This window comes from Ailuropoda melanoleuca, chromosome 16 (genome assembly GCF_002007445.2).
Source record: "Ailuropoda melanoleuca isolate Jingjing chromosome 16, ASM200744v2, whole genome shotgun sequence".
NCBI classification, from domain to species: domain Eukaryota; kingdom Metazoa; phylum Chordata; class Mammalia; order Carnivora; family Ursidae; genus Ailuropoda; species Ailuropoda melanoleuca.
Window position 1 is genome coordinate 567970 of NC_048233.1, and position 27905 is coordinate 595874.

Sequence of the window (27905 nt, forward strand, 5' to 3'; positions counted from 1 at the left end):
CCTTTTGCTTTTTTGTTTCACGAAATGAGGAAAAGAGAGGAGATCGTACATGTGAAAATGCTTTATAAACTGAGAACGTGTGTAAGCTAGTGCAAAAAGCTTCAGTGTTATTATTAGATTTAGATTTGATTCTCCACTCTGCCACATACTCGCTAGGTAGTCTCCGTCGGACCAGTTATTTCACCTCACAGAATTCTTGGAAGCTTAAGTGAGATAATGTCTGTACAGCACTTAACACCGTGCCTGGCACCTGCAATGTACATAGTTGTTCAGCTGTCAGATATTCATTGTTGTGGAGATGGACAGACAGGACATAAAACACTTAGTTCAGGATCTGTGTGGTAAAGAATGGGTTTCAGTTCTAAAACTTTTGGGGCCAGATGTTTTGAATACCAGTATTTAGAAAAGCAATAAAGAATATATACCACATGTGACATAACATCCCCAGCAGGGTCTGAGGCATCACCCCCCAACACACATCCCATGATCAAATATACTAATATTTCTGAATGGGAACATTCACACTGCAAGGGGTAAATACATAAAGATTCGCCAGTCATTTGCTGCCAGATGACTAGAGGTCACTTTAGCTTTTGGAGACACACAAATTAGACTTTTGTTCTAATAGCTTATTAAATTTCAGAATTGTAGGTAAGGAATGGTGGACTTATTCCGGTGCTAATTTAAAGTAGAATTTTAAATGTTTTATTCAATCAAGTCATTTTATTCAGTCTTTTTAAACCTGTTTTCTTGTTTGTAAAATGGTTAGGATACCAACCAAGACTCACAGGCAGCCCTGGGCTTTACATTCAGTGAGTGCCTGGCCTTCAGTCAACATTCTCACTTAGTAGTGGTCTTCCTGCCTTTACTTCCTCCATGAGAACAAAGAATTCTTTCACAGACAGTGGGGTCAGGATTTCAGCAGAGCCAACGATGTCCTTATGAAGGATATAATCTGTTTAGAGAAACCAAAGACAGATGAAACAAATGTCAGGGGAGGGAAGATAGAGTACAAAAATAATATTAACATCATCGTCCATTAAAGTTTTCTAAAGACAGTTTGCAGAACCTTTTCAGGCAGCAGGCAGAGGGAGAAGCAGGCTCTCCACTGAGCAGGGAGCCTGATGCAGGACTTGATCCTAGGACCCTGGAATCATGACCTGAGCTAAAGGCAGCCGCTTAACGACTGAGCCTCCCAGGTGCCCTAAATAAAATCTTTATTAAAAAAACGACACCAAAGACAAAAATAACAGCAATGGCTTTTCTAAAAAAAGAAGAAGAAGAAGAAGAAAAGTATTTGATAAGATTCTAACGTACTAAATCGTGGAAGGAACCGAGATGCCCTTCAACAGATGACTGGATAAGAAGCTGTGGTCCATATATACAATGGAATATTACTCAGCTATCAGAAAGAACGAATTCTCAACATTTGCTGCAACATGGACGGCACTGGAGGAGATAATGCTAAGTGAAATAAGTCAAGCAGAGAAAAACAATTATCAGATGATTTCTCTCATCTATGGAACATAAGAACTAGGAAGATCAGTAGGGGAAGAAAGGGATAAAGAAAGGGGGGTAAATCAGAAGAGGGAATGAAGCATGAGAGACTATGGACTCTGAGAAACAAACTGAGGGCTTCAGAGGGGAGGGGGTGGGGGAATGGGATAGGCTGGTGATGGGTAGTAAGGAGGGCATGTATTGCATGGTGCACTGGGTGTTATACGCAACTAATGAATCATCGAACTTTACATCAAAAACCAGGGATGTACTGTATGGTGACTAACATATATAATAAAAACATTTAAAAAAATTAAAAAAAAAAAAGATTCTAACGTACAAAAGAAATTTGCTCCTGGGGGCTCCTTGTAATAGAATCTGACTTATTTGCCTTAAGCCTCTAAGTGCTAAAAACTTTGGGGAAAGGAACAACAGAAGTGAGGTGTGGCTAGAGGCAGGACTTTCTAAGAGCCAGTTTGGTGCAAGATTACAGTGGTACCTTTAATCTGACACATACTCCAGTTGTGAATATGGCCTTATCAGTACCCTCTGGTAATTAGCAGGATTGGGCCTTTAAGAAATAATCATATGAGGGCTCGATTGATTTGCAAATTGGGACTAAATCCTCCCCCTTTTCATTTTGTTGGGGAGGACTGATTAGAATTAAATTAGGTGCTACAACATAAAATCAGATTGGCACGTAGCGGTCACTTGGTAAACGGCAGTTATCAACATCCATTCCTTAAATCCTCAGAAGCTTTCTGAGTTAATTTTAAGGTTTTTTGCATGTGTTTATTGGCCCCTTATAGTATTTAGACATTCCACACACCAAAGCAGCTTTCTTCTCAGAAAAGAAAGTAAATGTACCATGTGTCTGTCTTCTCAAATCTATAAAAATTGTTATTTCCTGTGTTCTTTGTAGAGCTGGTGGAGTTGAGATCTATAATGGGGATCGTAAAATAAAAGTTTCCAATACCCTAGAAAGCCGGCTGGATCTCATAGCCCAGCAGGTGAGTGTGGGAATACGTCTTATTAGTTGGTCTGTTGTTACTTTGAAGTGGTGCAGAGAACATATGTCCATTCACTGGTATTTGGGGTTTGTCACTCTTTCTATATTTTGTGGCATTTTCTTTCTTTTTTTTTTTTTTTAAAGACCTTATTTATTCATTCGACAGAGATAGAGACAGCCAGCGAGAGAGGGAACACAAGCGGGGGGAGTGGGAGAGGAAGAAGCAGGCTCATAGCGGAGAAGCCTGATGTGGGGCTCGATCCCATAACGCCGGGATCACGCCCTGAGCCGAAGGCAGACGCCTAACCACTGTGCCACCCAGGTGCCCCTTTGTGGCATTTTCTTGAAAGGAGTGGGCAGTAGGCATGCAGCATTTACTGAGGTGACACCATTTACATGAGAGTGGGTTTGTGGTCGAACGGGGGTTTTGTTTATTTAGGATTCTGATGTATACATTTTATTAAATGTAGAGATGCTGCCCAGAGTTCTTTCTCCAGTAAGAATGATGGGGGAACTAAAGTAAATATTGTTTAAAGGGATTACCATAGGGCTGTTGGCTCTTCAGATGTTTCTAGGTTGTACAAATGAACTCTAGGAAACATGCCAGGAAAATTCAGGCGTTTCTCAAAGTGCTGGTCCTCTTTCAGCAGCGGCAGTCTGCTGCTGTGGCTGCTAGCTCGTCTTAAAGTGAAAGCGTTTTGACCTTGAGTATCATTTTCTGGTAACTTAAACCCTAAAGCTGTGTTCTCCGTTAGAGTAGCTGTTACCCACACATGAATAAATTAAAATTAAATAAAATTAAAAATTGAGTCCCATGGTTGCACTAGCCACATTTCAGACACACAGTAACCACATGTGGCTAGTGGCCTCTCTATGGACAGCACAGCCTGAGAAGTTTGAGGTTAAATCCGAAGGATTTTTCAGCAGCCCTAACAAACGAGTGCCTCAGCACAAACTTGCATTATGTGTTTTCTCCCTGGCACATACCACACACTCAATAACTGTTTGTTGAAAGAAAGAACATAGGTGATCCAGAATGTTACGTGATAATATTGTTAAGGGATCATCTCCTCTCTACAGCACAGTTTAACAGAAGCCTTGAACAATAATGGCTTTAGTTTTAGTTTTTTTCTTCATCCCCTTTAAGCAATCAGTCATTACAAATTTGTGATTAGGTAAGTTTCTCACCAAGGATTCTGTTACTGTTCTTTTGGGTAAGTAAAGGTACAGACTTGCTGCACTTAGCTTTGTGATTTCCTTCCCAGCCACACAGTGGTCAGTGACTTGCCACTTGAAGTTAAGATGTGCAGTTCTGGGGCGCCTGACTCTTGATTTTGGCTGAGGTCATGATCTCGGCCATGGGATCCAGCCTTCAGCGGGGAGTCTGCTTGAGAGTCTCTCTCCTTCTCCATCTGCCCCTCCCTCCACTTCCACTCTTTCTCTCTCTCTTAGATAAATAAATAAAATCTTGAAAAAGAAAATTTGTGTGCTTTCCAAATTCTCCAGCTGACAACACTTATGAAAGAACTTCTTTCTTCACAGATGATGCCAGAAGTACGGGGAGCCTTATTTGGTGCAAATGCCAACAGGAAGTTTTTGGACTAAACCTTTGGGCAAGATGGAGTTCATCCACTGCTCTCCTGCTGTCGTATGGAAGTTTCTGATATTTGAAGAAACAGCATATCTGTGTGGCTTCCTCTTTGCTGTTCTAAAACTCTGTTTTTTGTCAGTGGATCCTCTCTATAGCTAATGCCCTTGGCCTAATTGTTAACATGAGAGAAAGTTTCACTTACTATGATCAGGAAACCTTCTTAGCTTATCTAAAAGTAGTACAACTTCCACTTGCTTCTGTGGCATGAAGATGAGGGTATCAGATGGTGGTTACTGGAGCTTCCCCGAGTCTCTGCTCTTCCTCTGCTCTTCTGCTGTCAGCTCTCGAGCCTAGAGGGTGATGTGTATGGTGTTCTCTGACATTAAGTCTCTGCTCTTTAGGCTTCCGATGCATGGGGGGGCATGCATTCCTGCCAGCAATAGTCGCTTCACTGTTCACCTGTTTGGGCCTAGAAGTGTTCCTCATCTGTAAATGTGATTTAAAATCTAAGCCATGAATAGGTCTTATTTATTAAAAGGTTTACATGGATTTCGTTGTGATTTATTATGCAAGGTGCTACAAGTTTGTGGTTTGCGAGGGCAAAGTTCTTCCTGAGGTTTCTAGGAAAGCAGCATTTTCCTAATCCCTGTAGTTGCTGGTTGACAGCTGTCACTACTTGAAACCATTAACCCTCTCTGTTTCCTCTGGTACTTCCTGCTCATTTTTACCAGACCTTTATCCAGAAGTGTTCTTTCCAGCCCCTTAGAATCTTTCACGTGTACCACACACAGGTGTTCAATATCACCTGTCCACTGGAGGCTTTGACAGGTTTATTGAGGAAATAGTTTTATTAGTTTTGGCAGAGTCAGAAGAGCATCTGAGGGCTTACTGGGGGAGAAGGGTTACTGTGTGTCAGGCCTAAACCCTTTCACACAGGTCCTTTTTTTCCTCTCCGCGTTCTTTAGTTTTCCCCCAATGACTACTGAGAGCTGCCCAGGCCTTGCGGTGCGGCAGAGGTGGGAGTCTAACTCGGGTCTGTCTCCACAGTCCGCACTCACACATGGTCCTCCCAGTAGAGAACGCAGCTACTGAGCCTGACCGTTTTTCATAAACATGACGTTCGAGATGAGGTGGGGACTAATGTAAATGCCACCTCCTGGCACAAGCATTGTTTACTGAGGACCTGACCCCTGTGTTGCCAGCATCTTTCCGCAGCAGCCCTCTGGGGAAGGAATCGAGGCACATGGGAACTCTGTTGCAGCAAACCCATTCCGCAAGGCAATGCAGTTATGCAGGAATGGAATCAAGACAAAACCCTGTGTAACCGAAAGAGAAAGTATCCCTGTGGCTGTCCCCCAGCCTCCGAAAACAGCCTTCTGAAGAGCCCGTGGTAGGGACTGCTTCAGTGTTCATTCTGACGTAGCTCAGTTCTGATACGGGCAGGGACAGTAGGGGACAAATCATTCACTGTGGCCTGTCTGCTTCTCCCACTAACGACAAGACAAGATCTTAGTCCATTTTATTTAAAACCGTGTTCCACAGATTGTTCTGGGAGAGCTGTGCCGTGGAGGGAGGGTCTGCCAGCAGGACAGCTGCCTTGACTCGGCCCTGGCCACTCAGTTAGTCAGCCTAATCCCGCAGCCATCACGATTTGAAAAGATCGCTTGGTTTCAGACTCGGTGCTGACTTTGAGGGCTTTCATGGTCTCCTTGAACTTCTTCGATCCTCCTTTCTCCCCCAAATCAGTGCCAGAACTAACCATAAGTTATTTAATTCAGAATTAACAAAACTAAATCCTCAAACTGACTCAAGTACATGAAGTTTGAGTATGAAGTAGAAAAGGAAAAATGTAGAAACGACCCTTTTATCTTTACTATGTGTTAAGGGCCTGCCATTAATCCAGTCCACGCGTGTACCATTTTTGTTGTTGAAAAGCAGGTGGTTAGGGGCTTCTGAAGCACCCTGGTAGCTGTAGCCCCAAAGAAAATGAATGCGGCTATGAAGGGAGAATGGGACCCTAGGCAGTGTGCTGCTTAGAGTAAGTGTTTCTTCTGAGATTGAGGTAGCACTACAGGTTAGAGGACAGAATACAACCTGGACGGCCATCTTGCTCATCCCCCTCTGGCCTAAGTAGAATGGGCTAGAGAGATGGCAGGCGACTTGGGCTCCAGCTATCTCTACTCGAAACACTTTAAGATCCGCTCCCCAATACCGATGAAGTAGACCCCTTGGGCAATCCCAAAGAGAGGGGCTATGACAAGGGCCCGGCAGCCTGCTCCCTTCATGAGGGCAGATGGTCCCTCCTGAATCCAGAGTTTCCTGCAGAGAGAGAAGAGCCCCGTGAGCTGATTGACAGGAGTGCACTGCGAACAGTAGTGTGATATGCCCCCTCTGACGTTTGTACATCTTCCCTTGGAGGGTAGGTGTCGTCTTCCACAGCAGTAGCAGGCTCCCCGGGCTGTAGAAGCCTTGTCCCACCCACTATGTGTGCATGTGTGGATTACTAAGCAGCTGGGTCTGGGCCATGGGAAATCGGCTCAGTCTGACTAGGCTGTGGGAGAAATGCTGTGGGGATGCGAAGGAGGAAGAGCTCCTAGTACGTCCTGTTCTGTTGAGCGGTGAGGGGAAGGAACATGACAAAGCCAGAGCTCAGCGTAGTACAGTGATAAAAGTGTCCTCCAGGTGGGCTGTAGGTAGACAGCAATGCAGGGGGACTGTCCCAGCCCCAGCCTCTGCAGGGCTGCAGGCCTCTCACCTGGCACAGTCGGTGATCCCACTGTAGCTGTCCTCACCCAGGCCTTTTTTGAGGGTTTGGATTCGAGTTTTCAAAACTAAAACAAGTTAAAATAAGCCATGAACATCTTGCTTTTGGCCCCCTCTCTCCAACATGAAGCTGTTTCCTGTTAGAGCCAGCATGCACGAAACAGTCCTGAGGCCAGTTCTGCTGCTGTGTGATCTGTAATAGAAGCTCTTCTGGTCTTTGGGTCTCATTTATAAAATGAAGAAATTAGAAATGACACGATCCTTCAGGTTACTCATACCATAGAAAGGTCCACCTATGTGTTAGGGGAGCTGGGTGTAGCCCTGAAGATAGGAGAAGCCTGGTCTCATAACTGTTTAACTCCTGCCTTTAGCTTCAGGTTTGAAAACTCCACTGGGGGACAAAAAGCTAATGAAATTAGCACATAGAAGGTGAGGGGATTTGTCAGGGTAAGAAATAGAGTGAAGGTCTTCTTGGCTCTACTATATCTGGAAAGACCCTTGCTGAGTTTCTGCCAGCTATACAGCTGTGTAATTCGTAAAGTGAGTCAACCCTTGAAGCCCCTCCATCTCCGATGCACTTACCATCCAGAGGTGTTACTGTGACAGCAGCTATGGAACCTGCAACGCAGCCTGACATGAAGGAATGAGCAAAGGAAGCCTTCCCCGTGCTCTCGTTGAACCCGAGGTTGTTAAGGTTGGCAAACAGTGGGAAGTAGATGATGGAGAAGGGAATGTCTCTGCGGGAGAGGATGAGGGATGAGCTGTCTGCTGCTCCAGGCCTCCCCCGCAAGCTCAGGCAGGAAGCCTCTCCCTAAGCCCCACTGTCCAGGGGACGGTCAGAGACAAGACCACAGTTACCTATATCTTCCCTGGCAGGAAGTGCACTGCGAACACTCCGTGATAACACGGAGTGACAGAGGGTGTAAGGGCAGCGATGGGTCTGCCTGCCCGCCCCACCCTCCTGGTGCATCACTCTGCCCTCCCAGCACCTGCAGCGGCTCAGTGAAGACCTAGTGGCAGAGGGACTGGGAGCGCACTCTGTGAGAACGGTGGATGGCCTAAGGTAAGAGGGAGTGAGTTGAGGGAGTGGCTGGTTAAGAGCTCTATAAGCCAGGCACCTGGGTGGCACAGAGGTTAAGCATCTGCCTTCGGCTCGGGGCATGATCCCGGCGTTATGGGATTGAGCCCCACATCAGGCTCCTCCGCTGTGAGCCTGCCTTCCTCTCCCACTCCCCCTGCTTGTGTTCCTTCTCACTGGCTGTCTCTATCTCTGTCGAATAAATAAATAAAATATTAAAAAAAAAAAAACAACTCTATAAGCTACATGTTAAGGGGGTGGCGTGGGCAGGAAGGTGAAGTTCATTCAACAATTGCCCAGTGATAGGAAAAAATTAGCCCCTGGCCTGGGACACTTCTGATCAACTTTAAGGATTTTGGCCAAGTAGCCAAGTAAAACGAGGGGTCTCTGGGCTTGTTAACTTATAAATGATCCAGGGGCACCTGGGTGGCACAGTGGTTGGGCGTCTGCCTTCGGCTGGGGGTGTGATCCCGGCGTTATGGGATCGAGCCCCACATCAGGCTCCTCCACTGGAAGCCTGCTTCTTCCTCTCCCACTCCCCCTACTTGTGTTCCCTCTCTCACTGGCTGGCTGTCTGTCGAATAAATGGATGGAATCTTTAAAAAAAAAAAAAAAACTTATAAATGATCCAAAGTCCTTCGTACATAGGGCATTCTTTGGTGCCTTTGGGCCACAGAACATCCCATACTCATGTGGTCCGGTTACTGGAGAAGGGGCCTCAAACTAGTCTTCCAGGCGCCTGTGCAATTCTGCTCAATTCTGAACCAAATAGGAAGCCTGGAGATAGCTTGCTCTGTGGGGTCTGAGTGTTCCAGGAAGAATGCAGCGACAGATTGGGGCCGCAGTCCCGTGGCCCTCCGTGCACTCTCCCTGCCCCCCGGGGCCCTTCTGTATCCCAAAGTCAGGAAGAAAGCCTCACCTGAGGAGAGTGGCACCCAGACCCTTGTAGAGCCCGGCCAGGCCCTGGGTGCGGAGCAGCTCCCAGGCGATAAGGGTGGCGGACGGGCGCTTGTGGGAGGAAACGGAGCCCGCAGTGTAGGACCTGGAGGAGGATGGTGCTGAGGCTGCACCCTGACGAACTGCTGAAAGAGAGAGGACAGACCCCATCACAAGGCAGGCTGCAGGCAGGGAACATGCCTCCCGCCTCCTCACCCTGGGACAGCTCAGAGGTGAGGCTGACATCCCTACTAGAATTCTGAGGATCGTCCTAATTTTATATTACTTACCTTTTAAGATTTGATTTTTAAGTCATCTCTAAATCTCACGTGGGGTCTGAGCTCACGATCCCAAGATCAAGAGTCGCACGCTCCACCCACTGAGCCAGCCAGGCGCCCCGGATTGTCTTCTTTTAAGAACATTGATTTTTGGCTCCAAGGAAATCTTTCTTTTTTTTTTTTTTTTTAAGATTTTATTTATTTATTCGACAGAGACAGCCAGTGAGAGAGGGAAAACAAGCAGGGGGGAGTGGGAGAGGAAGAAGCAGGCTCATAGCGGAAGAGCCCGACGTGGGGCTCGATCCCATAACGCGGAGATCACGCCCTGAGCTGAAGGCAGACGCTTAACCGCTTAACCGCTGTGCCACCCAGGCGCCCCTTAAGGAAATCTTTCTAAGATCAGTGTCATCTAATGTGTCGTCCCTGCTGCACGGGGCGCTTCCCAAGAGCCACAGCCTGCCCGGCCTCCTCCACAGGGAGCTACAGCCGCACCTGCTTCAGGCCCCAGTCCCTCAGCCTCCTGTTAAAGCTCTGCTTTTGACCCGGCTTCTACTTCTAACCCATCTCTGAGCCTGTTTACATATTCTTGTCCTGCTGGCACTTTGGGACATTGGAGTCACACTTCCTTCTGCCTAATGTGTAAAGCAGCAAATTCTTTTTGTCCAAAATCTATCTCCTTCAGGCCTCCGGAGGTGCCCCCTCCCTCTACTATTCCAAGATCAGGTGAACATAGCCTTTATACCCTTCACCATTTTATAGAACTTGATTCTTCATTTTAGTTGAATATTTCAGAGCCCATAATTGGATGAGTTCAACATCTAAAAAATAGAATGGAATTGGTTTTTTCCTGAGCATTTCAAGCACAGCATTTCAGCCATGGATGAGTTCCGTTCATGACCACAGGATTCAGTGTGCTGCAGTTGTGTGACTATTCGTTTTCTTAATTCTCCCCATTTGAGCAGCTTTGTCTAGACTCTATGCTCTTGCTGTGAGGAAGTGGTTTCATGTCCCAGTTTTGTCTGACAGCCACCAGGAAGGCAGCTCACCCTGAGAAACTGCTGACTGCCCATATGTTCCTGAGGCAGAGAGCCGGGCGCAGGCTCAGACAATGAGCTTGAGGAAGGTAGTTCATCAGTGGCCCTTATTTTCCCCATTGTCTGCCCTAAGTATCCAGAGTTCCCCCGTTCATTCCTAGCCTGTCTTTCCCTTCTTTTTACATGGTGTAGGAGTACTAACACTCTCACCCAAGTTGAAAAACAAAATGTTTCAGAGCTTTAACTCCTTATAGATCAAAACACAGGGGTTTCCAGTGCCCAAACTTTATTCTTGCTGCAGTTTCATGTGCTCCACGCTAGTCTGCTCCAACGTAGAAAGTTGGCTGAATTCTAGCACAGTACGTGCTCACAGTGGGTTTGAGGAGGGGAAGGGCACCCACGTTTATTGAGGGCCTTGCCAGGTGCTAGGTTAGGCACCTCCCACGCTGGCTTCTTTCATGCAGGCACTGTGGTTCACCTCTGAGGAGAAGCCCTCCATCCCACCCCACTGGGGCTGGCCTCTCTTCTGCTAGACAGCGAAACCTGGTTCTTAATCTATGCATTGGTACTTACTTACACCACCCGGTATATTTGAGAGGACCAGGATTTAGAAAAGGGACAAAATTCTTTTCCAAACAAAACAAAAAGAATAGGAATGGTTCTCTTGTCCCTTGTTATGTCTTCCCATCAAAGGCCAGCTTCTATAGCATAATATAATAGAGCATAATATGACGTCTACTGACCGAAGTGTTTGTGCTCAGGCTGTTGACACTTCTTAAAATCTTTAGGAAATCAAGCCTAAAGGTCATGGTGGTCTGTTAGAAATATTAGGTTATTTTCTGAATAAAGTTTCTCATTTCTGCTATTTGTTCTAGAGTTAGAAGTGTTAAAATCTATAATAGTAACTATTAAATAAAGACTTCTAGGGGCACCTGGCTGGCTCAGTCGGTAGAGCACGTGACTTTTGATGATCTCAGGGTTATAAGTTTGATCCCCATGTTGGGTGGACAGATTGCTTAAAAAATTTTTTTAAATCTTAAAAAAAAAGACTTCTGGGGGACACCTGGATGGCTTGGTTGGTTAAGCATCTGCCTTTGGCTCAGGTCATGATCCCAGGGTCCTAGGATTGAGTCTCCCATCGGGCTCCTTGCTCAGCAGGGAGCCTGCCACTCCCCCTGCTTGTGCTCTCTCTCTGACCAAAAAAAAAAAAAAAAATTTTTTTTCTACTGACCTGGAAAGCTGATTGGAAATGAGCGCAGAATATGGGGAAATCTATTCTGATCACAACCCTTTGCTAATCCCATGTGAAGTTGGGATAGGCCTCACCCAAGCGTCCAGCATCCTGCAGCTGAATCTTGAGCATTTCCATGGGACAGGTAACCACCACCTGGCATATTCCAGCTCCACATCCAGCTAGCATCTCCATCTTCAGGTTCCGCTGCATCCTGTGGGACCATGAGTCAGGCTCCTTCAATGACAGGCCAGCCCTGCCACCCACCCTGGCCCATCTACTCAAGTCCCTTGGTAGTTGGAACTTTCTGGGCATGGTACTCAGCCTCATTCAGATCAGCTGCCACTCACCTAGCTGGGTAAATCCTCACCTGGCCCTCAAACACAATCTCCTTAAAACATGAAACTGAATTTAAAACAGGCTGCCAAGGAGGTAGCACTTGTGCGGAGGTTGAAACTAGTGCATTAAAACTACCATTGCAGGGATGTTATTGTCCCCGATCCCTCCAGCAATATCACCAGGGCAACGGGAGGCACAGAGTACTAGAAAGTGTTTGGGGTTGATTTTTAAAAATTCATCAGCATAATAACAGACACACAGATCAATGGAACAGAAGTGAAAACTCAGAAATGGTCAACCAATATGTGACAAGGGAGCCAAGAATGCTCTGTGGAGAAATGACATTCTCCTCAATAGACTGTGCTGGGAAAAATCAGATGGTCACACGTAAAAGAATGAAACTAGACTCACAAAAATTAACTCAAAATGGATTAACGACTTGAATATAAGACCTGAAATCATAAAACTCCCAGAAGAAAATGCAGGGAAAACTCCTTAATTGGGTCACCTAAAGCACATGAACAAAAACAGACAAGTGCGTCCACTTCAACCTGATAAGCTCCACAGAGTGAAGGAAACCATCAACCAATGAAAAGGCAGCCTGTGGAACGGGGAGAAATACTTGTACGTCACATATCCGACAAGGGGTTAATATCCAAATATATAAAGAACTCATATAACTGGGTAGTAAAAACAAAACAAAACGAAAACCAAACAACAAATAATCCAATTAAAAAATAGACAAAGACTGGAAAAGATATTTTCCAAAGAGGATATTCAAGTGACAACAGGTACACAAGAATGTGCACGTCACCAATCATCACGGAAATGCATGTCAAAAGCACAATGAGATATCACCTCACACCTGTTAGAATGGCTAATATCAAAAAGACATATGATAAGGGGCGCCTGGGTGGCTCAGTTGGTTAAGCATCTGCCTTCAGCTCAGGTCATAGTCCTAGGGTTCTTGGGACTGAGCCCCACATCAGGCTCCCTGCTCAGCAGGCAGTCTGCTTCTCCCTCTCCCTCTGCCTCTCTGATCTCTCTCGCTTTTGCTTGCTCTCAAATAAATAAATAAAATCTTTATTTAAAAAAAATGTCTGGTAGAATTCCCCTGGGAAACCATCTGGCCCAGGACATTTTTTTTAATTTTTTTATTTTTTCATTTGAGAGACAGAGAGAGAGTGAGAGAGAGAACAAGCCAGGGGAAGGGGCAGAGGGAGAAGCAGTCTCCCTGCCTATCAGGGAGCCTTATGTGGGACTCAATCCCAGGACCCAGAATCATGACCTGAGCCGAAGGCAGACGCTTAACTGACTGAGCCACCCAGGAGCCCCAGGGCCAGGATTTGAAAAGAAAAGAAAAGAAAAGAAAAGAAAAGAAAAGAAAAGAAAAGAAAAGAAAAGAAAAGAAAAGAAAAGAAAAGGGAGGGGAAGGGAGGGGAGGGGAGAGGAGGGAAAAAAAAAGAAAAGAAAAAACAAAGACAGATGATAAATGCTGGTGAGGATGTGGTGAAAGGGGAAGCCTGTGTGCTGTCCGTGAGAATACAAACTGGTGCAGCCACTATGGGAAACATAGTGGCCTCCATAGTATGGAGGTTCCTCAAAAAACTAAAAACAGAATGGATCCAGTGATTCCATTTCTGGGTATACAACCAAAGGAGATGGAATCACTATGTTGGTGAGCTATCTGCACCCCCACGTTCACAGTACTACTGTTCCCAACAGCCAAGATTTGGAAACAATCTAATCTTTGTGCTTATGGACAGATGGATGGACACAGAAAATTTGGTATATATACAATACAATATTATTCAGCCATAAAACAGAAAGAAATGCTGCCATTTGAGACATGGATGGACTTCTAGGGCGTTATGCTAAGTGAAACACGTCAGACAGAGAAAAACAAATACCGAGTGGTCTCACTGACATGCGGAATCTAAAAAAAATTCAAACTCATAGGGGCGCCTGGGTGGCTTAGTTGGTTCAGTGTCTGCCTTCGGCTCAGGTCACAATCTCAGGGTCCTGGGATCCAGCCCCAGGTTGGGCTCCCTGCTCAGCCCCTTCCCCCCTTGCTCTCTCTCTGAAATACATAAATAGAAAAAGAGATCAGATTTGTGGTCCTCAGAGGACAAGAAGTAGGTGAAGGTGCTCTATAGGCACAGACTTCCAGTTACAAGGTAAGAAGTAATGGGATGTGGTGCAGCATGATGACGATGGTTGGCCCTGCTCGACTGTACATTTGACAGTTGCTAAGAGAACAGATCCTAAAAGTTCTCATCTCAAGGGAAAAACAACTTTTGGGGGTGACCATAGGAAGTAAATGGATGTTAGCTTATCGTAGCCAATACTTCACAGTTCATGTCTACCAGATCCTTACGCAGCGCATAACCATATCGTGGTCAATACTTCACAGCTCAAAGTCTACCAGATCCTTACGGAGCACATAACCATATCGTGGTCAATACTTCACAGTTCATGTCTACCAGATCCTTACAGAGCGCATAACCATATCGTGGTCAATACTTCACAGCTCATGTCTGCCAGATCCTTACAAAGCGCATAACCATATCGTGGTCAATACTTCACAGCTCAAGTCTACCAGATCCTTACAAAGCGCATAACCATATCGTGGTCAATACTTCACAGCTCAAGTCTACCAGATCCTTACAGAGCACATAACCATATCGTGGTCAATACTTCACAGTTCATGTCTACCAGATCCTTACAGAGCGCATAACCATATCGTGGTCAATACTTCACAGCTCATGTCTGCCAGATCCTTACAAAGCGCATAACCATATCGTGGTCAATACTTCACAGTTCATGTCTACCAGATCCTTACAGAGCGCATAACCATATCGTGGTCAATACTTCACAGCTCATGTCTGAGATCCTTACAAAGCGCATAACCATATCGTGGTCAATACTTCACAGCTCAAGTCTACCAGATCCTTACACAGTGCATAACCATATCGTGGTCAATACTTCACAGCTCATGTCTACCAGATCCTTACACAGTGCATAACCATACGCTGCACAAATGCACACAGTGTTGTGCTGCAGTTATATCTCAGTACAAATGAAAAAAAAGGAATGAAAACATGAAATGAAAAAAATGTTCATCAAGGGCGCCTGGGTGGCACAGTCGTTAAGCGTCTGCCTTCAGCTCAGGGTGTGGATCACATGTTACGGGATCGAGCCCCACGTCAGGCTCCTCCGCTATGAGCCTGCTTCTTCCTCTCCCACTCCCCCTGCGTGTGTTCCCTCTCTCGCTGGCTGTCTCTATCTCTGTCAAATAAATAAATAAAATCTTTAAAAAAAAAAGAAAAATCTGTTCATCGGCTATTTGATGAATATATGTGTAATCTGTAATGGTCTTATCTATCTATCTATCATCTAGAACTTTCAAATTACACCAGCTCATTTTCTCCTTTCACTTTTTTTTTTTTTTTAGATTTTATTTATTTACTTGACAGAGAACACATGCAGGGTGAGCAGCAGGCAGAGGGAGAGGGAGAAACAGGCTCCCTTGGAGCAGGGAGCCCGATGCGGGACTCAGTCCCAGGACCCTGGGATCATGACCTGAGCCATAGGCAGACGTTTAACCAACTGAGCCACCCCCTCCTTTCACTTTCCACTTGCCAAAACATAGCACTAACCTTCTGCCATTGTGTGCACATATTCACATGCATGCAGACAGGTAAACCAATACATTCCTCTCCCCGTCACTGTCCCCCCAAACTATAAACATACAGTGAAGGATTTCCACCCCACAGTCCCCCACCTGGCCATACCCATCCTCCATTAGCAGCTGCCGGAAGAAGTCATTGGCTGCCAGCTTGATGGCCTTCTCCGGAGTGACCAAGGTTAAGTTCACTGCAGCTCCTGGAAGTAAAAAACCAGGACAAGTTAAGGCCAGCTCAAAGGTAAGACTTCTTGGGCCCCTGGCAGGTGCGGTCAGTGGAGCACGCAGCTTTGATCTCAGGGCTGTGAGATTGAGCCCCATGCTGGGTGCAGAGCTTACTTGAAAATAAATAACTTTAAATTAAAAAAAAAAAAATGACAATTCTCTGAGTCTGTCGGTCATGTGGACAACATACTATCACACCTAGCCAGGCAGGTTTCTGGAGTAACTGGGGTCTTGTGGGGGAGGCGTTGAGGAGGGCTCCTCTGCCTATTTTATGGAAACATGAAAGTTTTTTTCACCTTCTTACTTTGACTCCTCCCTCCACATTTTCCTTTTTGAAGCATGTGTTTCCTTTATGGGATCATTGGTGCAGTTATTAGGCAGTTATTTTCGTCCTTGCGAGTGCTGTCTATCTCGATAAGTGAACAGCTCCCCAAATTAATTAATAAGGTCCTGGGGCCAGGGGCTGGTTTCCAGTACTCTCTGCTTTACTAGCCTATTCCCACCGGCAGTTCTGCGAGTCGCAGAGGTTTTTATTTTATTTCTCAGGGGTACTAGAGTATCAGCTCCTTCTTTGTACCCATTTTCCAAGCCCTAATCACGGCGCTGTGGCCCTGGATGGGGCCCCTGCAGGGGACAGGGACAGCACTGGCTTGTGTCAGGGAAAAGCCACCCAGTAACTCCCTCACAGGAGCTCAAAACCCTTTCCATTTCTTCCCCGTCAGCCTCTTCCCCTTCTGCTTTCAGTAGGTGATGCCCTGAGAGCTCTAAATGGGGGTGGGGAGGTGAGGAGACCACTTGCTTCCAGCATCACACAGTGAGACAGCAGTGGTGCCAGGATGGAAACTGGGGCTCCTGAGCTCCTCTGTGTTCACTGGTGCCCCCCCAAACCTCACCTTAACTGCCTCTATCTCCACCAAGGAACATGGGGGCTTGTCAAAAGCAAATGTGGCTTAGGAACACCCTAGCCCAGGCCCTGGGCAGAAGCAGCGCCACTTCCCAATGTTCTAGAAAGCCACAGAGTCTGGTGCCCTGGGCTGCACCCTCTGTTCTCACTTGGCCCAAGCCAGGCTTCCCCCAGGGGTGCATGATAAGCCCACCTTGGTACATGCCCAGGAAGCCCTCTGCCCTGGCGGTTTTCATCAGGCAGTCTATCCTAGAAGCAGAAGCCAGAAAAGGAAGCCATTGGTGAGCAAGAGGCTCCACCAACCCCCCTCCCCGAACTCGGTGCCCTAAGCCCGCTGGGCACACTCCAGTTGATCATCTCCCCCCACCCCGACAATGCGCGCACTCCCTAAATAAAGAGACTGGAAGGAATGAGGCCCCATATCCCTCCCCAGGAGTCCCCCTCTCCCTACTCACCCCATTCCCTTCACCAATACCTACATTCCTTTGTAGATGTCTTTTCCATGCTGGTTCTGCAGCCGAGTCTTGGCCAAGTCGATTGGGAACACACAGGTCACCCCAACAAGCCCTGCCACACCTCCATTGATGAGTTTTGCTGTGACACTAGGCCGTGAGGAGGAGGGAGGCACAGAATGACTGAGGGAGGCAGAGAGATGCGGGAGCTCAGAGGGAGGCTGGCTGCAGAAAGCTGCATATATAGCCAGGACAGATGGGGGTGGGGGAAGGGGGGGAGACAGGAGAGCAGGAACAGAGGGGGAAAAGATAGAACAATGGCTCCTCCTCCTGGGACCTCAGCTCCACACCAGAGACCCCTCTCCTCAGCCTCCTACCCAATAGCAGCCCCTCCCACAGCCAACCTGGGGCTCCCTCCCCCAGGTCCAGTTACAAAGACAGGTGAGGGCCTGGGGGCCAAGAGTGTCTGGCCACCCCCTCCAGGGGCACTGCACTCACCAGGGCTGAGACATCTTGTTCTAACTCCCTCCAGGGAAATGCTCCTCAAGCTAGGATGCTGCAAAGGCTTTTGGGAAGGAGGCCTAGAGTGCCAACTCTGCCCCCTGGGGCTCCACCAGGGTGCAGGAAGTCCTCAGCTCCCCTCAGAGCCATCCCTCAGAGCTTCCATCAAGGGCCTGCTCTCTGGCTGGTCCTCACCTTTAGAGCCACATGTGGAAAAGTTTTCCAACAGACTGCAATTTTATTTCAGGCTTAAGGTCAGTCAGGACGGAATTCGAATCCCAGCTATGCTGTTTCCTTAAACAAGTTACCTTGCTTCTCCGATCCTTTGTTTTTCCCTCTGTAAAACTGCCCTCAAGGGATTTTGTGAGGATTAAGTAAGTTAATACACTTGATAAATGATAGCTATTATTTATAATAAGAGAACACACATTTTTGACAATGAAGTCTTCAGTCTGTACAGGAGCACCAGGACTGAAATATTGAGATTATCTGATCCAGCCAAAAGTAAAGTCAAGTCACACTTCACATAATGTGAGCCCCTCATCCTGGAATTTTGGAAGCCTGAAGATAGAAAATAAAGCTTCCTCAGTCTCCTTGGAACTTAGTAATATTTTCTTGTTTCAGGCCAGGGGCAGACTGTGAGCAAAATATTTGCAGATAGATTACCTGGAAGTAGTAAGAATAGATAATAGATTCTCTCACACCTGAACCCTGATAAGCAAACTAAACAAGCAACTTTGTAAAAACAAACAGAATTGTGACTGAAATTTTGCCATCTGAGAAGATGCTGTTCAAACAATTACAAATTTTACACATATATTTTGCATACTGGGGGAAAATGAGTCTCACTTTCTCCTCCCCTGGACTCAGGAATCTGGAAAAGAAGCTGAATGATGTGTTGTTACCACAGAAACTCAGCCCAGAGAGTCGGCTGTCTCAGCCAGTTTACCTCAAATCCTGCTTGGACATTCTGCAAGGGGCCAAGGACTGCTGGTGGGTCCTGGGACACAGGCTGTCCGCTCCTCACGGGAGAGGGCTGGCTCAAGCAGAAGTAGTGTCTATATCCTTGGCTCTGGCCCACCGCAGCAGAATGGATAGAACACGGATGTCAGTGGAGTCTGGCCTGAGCCGCCTTCCTGGCAAGCCTCCACAGGCTGGTTTTCTCCTCTACAAAATGGTCAGAACAACACTCGCCTCCTGGTGTGAGAAAACACATATGTGCTGGGACAGAACATTATTAATATACTGATGCTGCCAACTTGCTCTGTTCCTATTCCTTCCCAGACCTTTTGGACTTTCGGGATCGAGATCAGAAGAAAGGCAATGAGAGAGGACAGTCGGCCCAAATTAAGGGTCAGGAAGAGGAGTTCTGGGGCATCGGGAAGAAGCCTATGGGAGTAATGCTGATGGAAGCTGATGGGTACAAAAGAGGGATTTTCAAGAAGAGTTACAATGGACTAGGAATCCATCTCATGGTGTCCCCAAACTATAATAAAAACACTTGAAATGTTCTGAAGTTACTTTTTGGCTCATAATATGTGTTTTCTAAACTTACTATGATCCTGTTGAAAGACTAAGCTGCCTTAAGTCTCTGGACTTATTTGTAATTGATACATATGGAAAGCACCAGAGACGGTGTCAAAAAGTTGTCAAAAAGTCGAAGCTATTGACTGAGCCACCCAGGCACCCCTCAGGGCCTTAATTCTAAAGGAGGGGAGAGACAATACATGAAATGTAAATCCTAAGGAAAACAGATAGTGATAAATGTTCTGGGGGAAAATAATTAGAAGGGAAGGAAGACAGGAAATGTCAGTGGGGTGGGGTTTTGGTGGCTTGACCAAGAAAGGATTCATTGAGGTGACTTGAAGATTCGAAGGAGGTGAGAGAGTGAGCCGTGCAGGTACCTGGGAAAGAACGCTCAGGTAGAGCCAATGCAAAGGCCCTGAAAGCCAGAGTGAGGCTGGTGAACAGAGGAACAGCATGGTGGCCAGTGAAGAGTGAACAAGGCATGGGTAATAAAGACAAAATTGCAAAATTGTAGAGATGTGTGACCCCAGAAGGCCTCAGAAGGTCTTTGGCTGTTATTAGGAATGAAGAGAGAAACAACTGGAGAGTTTTGAGCAGAGAAATGACATGCTTTTGACAGGACCTCACCCCCCCAGCCCAAGACTGGGCCAGGCCACTGGAAGTCCCAGGCCTGCAGTTCCCTGGAACAGACTTAGTATTCAAAGGCTATGCCATGACAAGATTTCTGGCACCGTGAATGCATTAGCAAACCAAGTCAACAAAGAGGAAACTGACAGCCAGCCAACAAAGGCTTTAAAGGAGTCATCACTCCAAAAATCCCACACTTGGCAACAGGGTCCATATTTGCTCAATCCCTAAGGCAACCCATAGACCCAAGTGTTCGTCATTTTACAAATACCTGTGGAGGGCCTATTGTGTGCCGGTCACAGTTCTAGGCAGCAGGGATATAGTTGAGAACAATAACTAGGTCCCCACTTTCTCGGAGTTTAGGGTTCTCCTGGTTCTACCCCTGATAGGAATAGATTTCTATTCCTATTAGGGTGATACAGCATGCCCTCCCACTTGGCACTCTTCGGCACTGTTCTTCAGGACCTGAGGGGAAATTCTGCCAGCAAGCCAGGCCCTCAGGCAGCCATTTGCCTAACCAAGGAGCTCCCTACACTGCCAAAGAATCTAACAAACAAAAGGATATTCATTAAACTATCTAGCCTTTTTTAAGTTTATATATTTTTTAGTGATCTCTATACCCAATGTGGGACTTGAACTCAGGACCCCAAGGTCAAGAGTCATGGGCTCCTCTGACTGAGCCAGCCAGGTGTTTCCAAATTATTTAGTCTTATTACTTAAGGGGTGTTCTATGCATTAGACTATTTTTTTAAAGATTTTATTTATTTATGTGACAGAGAGAGAGACAGCCAGCGAGAGAGGGAACACAAGCAGGGGGAGTGGGAGAGGAAGAAGCAGGCTCCCAGCGGAGGAGCCTGATGTGGGGCTCAATCCCAGAACGCCGGGATCACGCCCTGAGCCGAAGGCAGATGCTAAACGACTGCACCACCCAGGCGCCCCTATGCATTAGACTATTGAACAACAGATATTTCTTTCTTTTTTTTTCTTTTAAGATTTTACTCCTTTATTTGTCAGAGAGCGAGAAGGGAGAACAGCCTGCAGAGGGAGAAGCAGGCCCCTCACTGAGCAAGGAGCCCAACAATGTGGAACTTGGTCCCAGGACCCTGAGATCATGACCTGAGCCAAAGGCAGACGCTTAACCAACTGAGCCACCCAGACATCCCTCTCCTTTCTTTTTTAAATAGAATTTAGGAAATTAGAGTATTTGGGGAGTGCTGGGGTAGTAATACTAATTATTTAAGACTGGGACCAGAATCACGAGGATGTACCTCTGCAACTCTCTGGGGCCAAGGTGGGGAAGGACTGGATATATTTTTTAAAAAAATCTTTATCTGGATAACAGAGGCTCCCTGTCATTGCCTCTGGATGCAGAATCTGGTCATGGCACTGAGTTATCACATCGGAAAGATAAGGGCGCTTATAATTTGACACATGATTATTGAACCATATTAGGAGGAAATTTAGGGGCGCTGGCTGACTCAGTCGGTAGAGCATGTGACTCTTGATCTTGGAGTTGCGAGTTCAAGCCCCAGGGTGGGGGTAGAGATTACATAAAAAAAGTAAAATCTTAAAAAAAAGGAGGAAATCTGGATGTATGGGAAAGGTATGTGTTTGTATGTCCTCAGGCATCAAAGGGTGGAATGTAGTGACACACCTGTTGGACTCTTCATTACCCCATTTCCAGGAACCCCCTTCTCCCTCACCAGTCCCCTGGTGGGGACTGCCATATTCCTAAAATGTGACAATATTCTCCTGGGTAGTGTTGGTTATCCGGGATGGGCCCCTGACTTAAGCTAGGTTATTCAATCTCCTCTATAGGTATTTTAGAAGAGAGAGAGACTGTGTAGCCTCTTTCAAGTTTTTGTCTGTAACATAGAACACTCGGGACCTATCTGCAGTCATGTTTACTGTCATGTGGTTTGGGAAACAGAGAGATGATTTTGTAGCAAGAGATGAATAAAGCAGGACCACAGGAGAGAGAGCAGAGAGTTCTGGTGGAGTGTGAAGCCCTGATTATATACAGTGACTCACTTCCTTCCTGACCTTGGGAACCAAAGGGATGGATATTCCACTATCCCTCTAATGAACTGACCTATTGTCTTTGTGTTGTTATTATTCTGGGAATTTTTTGTTAGTTTTGAATCGACTTATTGTCTTAAGCAAATTAGAATTAGTTTTTGTAATTGGGTAGCCAAAGAGTTCTTAATAAACAAAACTTGTAAAGAACTCTCAAATTCCTTTTCATTGCAATTGAGCTGCTTAACAGTGAGTACTGTAAGCATTCAGAGATGCGCAAGGTCATTCTGGGCTGGCTTGGAGAAGGACCTAGAAGTGGCCTTAAAAAATAAGGGCAAGTTTATAAGGAGAAGAGAAAGGGGAGGCGGCCTGGATGTGAACACTGTGTGAGCACAGGGGGCCAAGAAAAGGGCTGAGGGACAGCTCACTGCCCTGGCTGGCTTACCAGAACGGCAGAAAAGGGCTGCAAAAGTAGGTTAGGTCAGGTGTGGAGAACCAAGGGCTTCCCTGATACACTTTGTGCCCCCCAAATTAAGTAACTTTCACAAATTTGATCCTATAGGCAGTAAGAAAACACTGAATGCTTTTAAGGGGGAAACTATCATGTCGAATGTTGTATGAGTACAGTAATTCAGGAAGAATGGGTTGAGAAAAGGAAATTTCCTGTGAGAGACCAGTTAGGTGGCATCATGGCAAAGCAATGAAGTAGAGAGAAAATGACTAGGGTGGTGGAGGGTGCAGAGGACAAGGGATAGCTGGGAGAGAATTTTTTTTTTAAAGATTTTATTTATTTATTTGACAGAGAGAGCGAGTAAGAGAGCAGGAGCAGGGGAGCAGAGGCAGAGGGAGAAGCAGACTCCCCACTGAGCAGAGAACCAGATTCTAGACTCCATCCTAGGACCCCAGGATCATGACCTGAGCCGAAGGCAGACACTTAACCAACTGAGCCACCCAGGCACCCCTGGGAGAACTTTTTAAAGAAAAAAGGGCCTGGACGTGGCGACTATCCGGGGCTGAAGAACCATTGAGCTGGGGGAGGCCTGAAACCTAAGGCGCTGAGGAACTGAAAGACGGGCTAGGAGAGGAAGCTGCCCAGAGGGAGGGAGAGGTACTTGGAGAGAAGCCAAGACTCTGGGAACTGTATCCTCCAACTCTGTGGGAAGTCGGTGAGAAGGCACCCCTCACTTGGCAGGCAGGACACCATTCTGCTAGTGAGTGGCACCAGGCTAGTCTTTTAACCCCTTAGATGCCCATTTCCAGGAGCATCCCTGCTCCGTGTGTGTGTGCCTGTGTGTGTGTGTGCGCGTGTGTGTATTTATACACAATGGAATGGTTTATCCCTTCCCCACCCTACTGCAGGCTGTTTTGCAAACAAGAAGCTGGCTAAGGACAGTCCTAGGCAACAGGTCCTGGTGGGGCTGGGAGGGAGTCCCCGTGGCAGGGCCCAGCCAGCCTACCTTACCCTGTCTCGTCCCATCCTGTGTGCTTCCTTGGGAGATAGCTAATTAACAGATGCTTAGGTAGTGCTCAGTTCTTTTTTGTTAATAATGAACCATTGTTCTATTTCTTAAAGTATTTGAAGTACTAGAAAAAAAAATTGGAAAATTTGGAAAGCACAGAAAACTGTAAGGTAAGACCCCAAGATCAAGAATTGCATGCTTTACTGACTGAGCCAGCCAAGCGCCCCTAAAGTAATTCTTATTACATTGTTTCCCAGGATTGTATTTTGAATGAGGCTGTCCAGAGACGCATCTATTCAGAGGGATGAATAGGGATCAGAGCAGGGACCAGAGCAGGCCAGGGTTCTCCTGGGCTTCAGTCATTGTCTACTTGCTCATGACTAATGGACTTGCAGCTCATGCTCTCTGCCCTGAGCCCCTCACCATTATCTTAAACAGCTCCCAGGCTGTCCCCGTCTCAGCGGCCTGGGCTCACGCAGTATAGTAATATCTCTTTGTACTTGTGTCACCCCTCTAGGCCTGCTGTTCCTCCCCGGCTCCCTAGCTCTGAAAGCTGCACCGTCAGCCCTTCAATTATCCAGGCCAAGTCTGGATCTTTAATTCACTCTTTCCCTCTTATTCCCCCACCAGTAATCAGTCACTTTGCTCTGGAAGTTTTTCCTCCTAAAACTGGTGCTACACCGGGTGTTGGTTCAGTGCTGGTCTGTGACAGTACAGAAATTGAGAGTAAAGGCTTAGAAATTTTTAAGGTATCTTAAGGAATTCCATATTTTAGAATTTACTAAGAAAAATGTGAGCTTATATTTTATCATTTTAAAAAATTCTATTTTTCTAGAATTCATTTTTATTACTTTTTACAAAATTATTTGTCCATAATGGGTGGGGGTAAACAGGTCCTTCATCATGGGTAGAAAAAAGCTGTCCTAGTCTCTCGTGGGCCCACCAGCCACTGTTTGACCACATGGGTGTCACCCACTGTCTGGAGCACCCGACAGCCTTTCCACTCTGCCCCTGCCTTCAGTCCTGCTTCCCTCAAATCCAAGCTCTAAAAATATGGCCAAGTAAGGGGCGCCTGGGTGGCTCAGTTGGTCAAGGGCTGACTTCAGCTCAGGTTATCGGGATCGAGCCCCACATTGAGCTCTCTGCTCAGTCTGCTTCTCCCTCTCCCTCTGCCTGCCGCTTCCTCTGCTTGTGTGCGCTCTCTCTCTCCATCAAATAAATAAAATGTTAAAAACAACAACAACAACAAAATGTGGCCAAGTAAGCAAGCAAAAGGGCAAGTCTGGTCCCAATTGCTAGCCTGTCATTTAAGCACTTCCCCACCTAAAGGGCATTGCTAACTTCCCACCACTCTCAGGACAGTTTCCCAACCCCTTTCCTTGACCTGGACCCTACTTTCCTACTTGACTGTGTCTTCCAAATCACCCTTCTGTCTGCTCTCCCTGCCAGCCATCGGGAACTCTCGCTTCCCAGAACACGTCACAGTCCCTTGCGTCTGAGCCTTGTAGATACTGTCCTGTTGACTAGAACACTCTTCCCCATCTCTACCTGATGAATTACAAATTGTTTTTGGGCTTCAGCTTCTCCCACAAGCCCCTTCTATGATCCCATTTAATACCCAGTTATAGCAAGTACTGCACTGTATTATAGTGGTTTGTCTTCTGGACTCCACCCCCAATCAGAATAAGTTACTGGGAGAGGCAAGGCAGTCTTAGGGTTTTACTCCTGGAGCCTGGTGCAGAGGCACTCAATAGAGATGTTGGAATCAATGAACCACGAGGGGGACCCCTGCCTTTAACTTTGCAGTCAGTCTTATCATGATCTAGTCAGTTCTGTTCTTTAGTTGCCCCCATTTCTTCACACTGTGAGGAGACACTCAGGGAAGAGGACCATTCTCTACCTCCTCTAATTAGCAGGGCAAGTGAGAGTTCTTCAGGGGTGAGCCCCTTACACTAGCAGTGCCAAGGACATAACTTACCTTCTGACTTAGATGTTGCCTGGGATGTCCTATTGTCAGGGGGTGGCCGCTTTCCCTTGCCCACCTCCTTCCAACTCTGTGCAGTGAATGAAACGAGACCCTTTCCCACTGGCTGCCCTGCCCTCTTTACCAACTGTTTATTTGCTAGAAGTGGATCTTTCCCTCCCAACTCTAAGCTTGATACAGACAAGACCAACACTTACCTGCTTTCGGTAAGGAAACTTCTGCTTTCTCTGGATGCCAAGATACAAGCCAGATCACTGCTGAACTGCAGGAAGAGGTGGTTTACAATCCTCTTTTGTTAGCGGCTCTCCTTCCTCATGCCTACCCAGCCCTTGCACCTGGGGCAGGAGGGGAGGGGAGGTAGTCACAAAGCTACCCTCCTGTACTCCAGTCCCCAGGTCCTCTCCCACCAGCCACACCTGCAGACTGGGTTCTAATGAATCCCCAAAGAGGCTATGCAACCTAGCCAAGCCCAGTACTACCTCCCCAGGTGGCAAGCAGGTGGCTGTTTACTTGGTTGTGGTAGGACTGGTACAAAAATTCAGGCTGGTAAAAGGCTGGTTCAGGCAGCCTGGGGGTGGGGGTGAGGGGAAATTCACCACCCACTCAGAGATCTGGAAGTCCGGGAGGAGGACAAACAATGGAAAATCAATGCAATGCAAACACTTCTGCCAGACTTTTGGGGCCAGAAGCTAACCTCTGCTTCTCAGACTCCCCCACTTTTGTGGTTGTGGGTGGGTGATTGCCTGTTCCAATGATTCTGTATTTTCAGTGGTCTACTGTGTGCTCCACTGGGGGTGGGGGGCTGCAGGGTTGATGGGGCACATTCCCTGCCCTCACAGCTATTACAGCTGACCTGGGAGCTCCGGGCTGCAGCTGAGTTCTTCCAGCTTAGAGAGTTGTAAAGGTTTCAGGAAGTAGTCATTGGTTTTGGGCTTGACAACTGAAGGCAGAGTTAAAATTGAAACCAGGCTTCTCTTTAGTGGCAAATTGTCTAATTTGGGGCAAGGGATGAGGCAGTCGCGGGGAGAATAAAGCTGTAACACGTTGGGTCCCAAAGGTAGAGGACCTTGTTGTCTGGCCAAGGGTTTGGGAGAGATTAAGAATCAGCATGGGACAGACTTTGATGTCAGAGACCCAGGTTCAAATTCCAGCTTCCAAGTTAATAACTACCTTACTTTAGGCAAGTTATTTAACTTAGTACCTTTCATCACAGGGGGACTGAGATAGCTACTTCATAGGAGTGCTATGAGGCAGCACAGCAGAGTGGTTAAGAACTGGCCCTGGAGTTAAGACTGCCTTTGAACTGGTTTGAATTCCAGTTTACTACTTATTCGCTGTGTGACCTTAAACAAATTACCTCTCTGTGCCCACATCGTCATCTGTGAAATGAGACTCAGTCCTTAGATGGAGAGCATTCAGTACATTTAGTACTTAGTGTCTGGCACATAAAAGGTGTTCACTAAATAACTTTTCTCCCTCCCTTTTCCTGGTGGCCAATGGAAAGCTGATATAGGATATGGAGGAGGGGCCCATAGGGGATGGTTCAGGTTTATGACAGCACCAAGGGGTTTGGACAGGCTGGGAGATTATAATAATCCAGGCGAGAAATAAAATGAAAACTGCATGCAGGAAGGAAGAGATGTGATTTCTGAGAAGAATCGATAGGGCTTGGCAGTTGAATAAACATGCCAGGGACAAATAACGTTCAAAACATGGATCGGCAGGAAAAGATATATTATCACCCCAACTAGGAGCATCAGCAGGAGTGGGTAGGTAAGGAAAGAGTAGAGAAGAAAAGTTTGGCTGGCTATTGAGTTTAAAGTGGCAGCCACAAAGCAGGGGATGGCAATGTATACAAGGAGGAGTGCCACGACCTTGCATCTGCTAGAGTGATATCATCAAAACAACGAAAACGTGTGGGGTGAGGATGTGGAGAAACTGGAACTCTTGAGCATTGCTGATGGGAATGTAAAATGGGGCAGTTGCTGTGGAAATCGATAAGGCAGTTCCTCAAAGAGTTAAAAACAGAATTACCGTATGATCCAGCAATTCCATTTCTGGGTATCTACCCAGAATTGAAAGCAGTACCTCAAAGACATCTGCACATTCATGTCCACTGCACCATTAGTCACAGTAGCCCCAAAGGGAAACAACCCAGATGTCCTCTGATGGATGAACGGATAAACAAAATGTGGTCCTATACACACAATGGAATGTTCTTTAGCCTCAAAAAGGAATAAAATCCTGCTACATGCTACAACACGGATGAATCCTGGAAACATGCTAAGTGAAATAAGCCAGACAAAGGACAAATATTGTGTGATTCCACTTATCTGAGGTACCTAGAATTCACAGACACAGAAAGAAAAGTGGTTACAAGGGGTTGGGGGAGAAGGGAAGTGGGCAGTTAGTTCAATGGGGAAAATCTTCACAATGGGATAAAAAAGTTCTGGAGATGGACAGTAGTAATGGCTGCATAAAGACGTGGATGTGCTTAATGCAACTGAGGTGTCCACTTAAAAATGGTTAAAACAGTATATGTGTATTTTGTCATGATAAAAAGGAAAAGAGAGAGATGAGCCACGTAGCCTGGATATTCCACTTAAACATAAATGGATGACATTGGAGGGACAGGGAAAGATGTCAGTTTTAATGTTTATTATAATAAATTGGCTAAGAAAGGATGTTAAAAATAAGGAAGGTGTAGGAAATGAAATTGCAGATCATTTTGGTAAAAAAACAGTGGCAAATAAAAATCATGAAACGAT

At 46.4% G+C, this 27905-nt stretch overlaps 2 protein-coding genes across 4 annotated transcripts in view; one reads left to right on the forward strand and one right to left on the reverse strand.

The window, feature by feature from the left end:
* The window catches only part of ATP6V1E1 (ATPase H+ transporting V1 subunit E1), a 32404-nt gene extending 27758 nt beyond the window's left edge, over positions 1 to 4646 (forward strand). For both annotated transcript variants that reach the window (XM_002926726.4, XM_034645194.1), the window contains 2 exons: positions 2420 to 2507; positions 4049 to 4646. In XM_002926726.4, coding sequence (XP_002926772.1) covers positions 2420 to 2507; positions 4049 to 4111 — 151 coding nt within the window. In that variant the 3' untranslated portion in view covers positions 4112 to 4646. The remainder of the gene's footprint in view (positions 1 to 2419; positions 2508 to 4048) is intronic.
* Positions 821 to 27310, reverse strand: SLC25A18 (solute carrier family 25 member 18). Of its 2 annotated transcripts, XM_034645192.1 has the most exons (10): positions 25335 to 27309; positions 18473 to 18720; positions 17050 to 17172; positions 16764 to 16819; positions 15551 to 15641; positions 11513 to 11631; positions 8858 to 9020; positions 7443 to 7597; positions 6853 to 6928; positions 6275 to 6416 (listed from the first exon to the last, which is right to left on the reverse strand). In XM_034645192.1, exons 2-10 carry the CDS (start codon positions 18490 to 18492, stop codon positions 6275 to 6277), a joined length of 945 nt encoding a protein of 314 aa, XP_034501083.1. In that variant the 5' UTR covers positions 18493 to 18720; positions 25335 to 27309. The 2 variants fall into 2 exon arrangements, with proteins under 2 accessions (XP_034501084.1, XP_034501083.1); XM_034645193.1 differs by lacking the exons at positions 6275 to 6416; positions 6853 to 6928 and adding an exon at positions 821 to 955 and having other exon boundaries at positions 17050 to 17205; positions 25335 to 27310.
* Positions 27311 to 27905: the final 595 nt, after the last annotated feature.

Bases quoted from the DNA above. Each gene is read 5' to 3' on its own strand.
- SLC25A18 (XM_034645192.1), bottom strand. From the start codon at position 18,492: ATGTCCAAGCAGGATTTGAG. The intron at 16,820-17,049 runs GTAGGTATTGGT...TTCTGCTTCTAG, and splicing joins AAAGACATCTACAAAGGAAT to GATAGACTGCCTGATGAAAA. The intron at 6,929-7,442 runs GTAAGTGCATCG...AACTTGTTTTAG, and splicing joins CACAGTAACACCTCTGGATG to TTTTGAAAACTCGAATCCAA.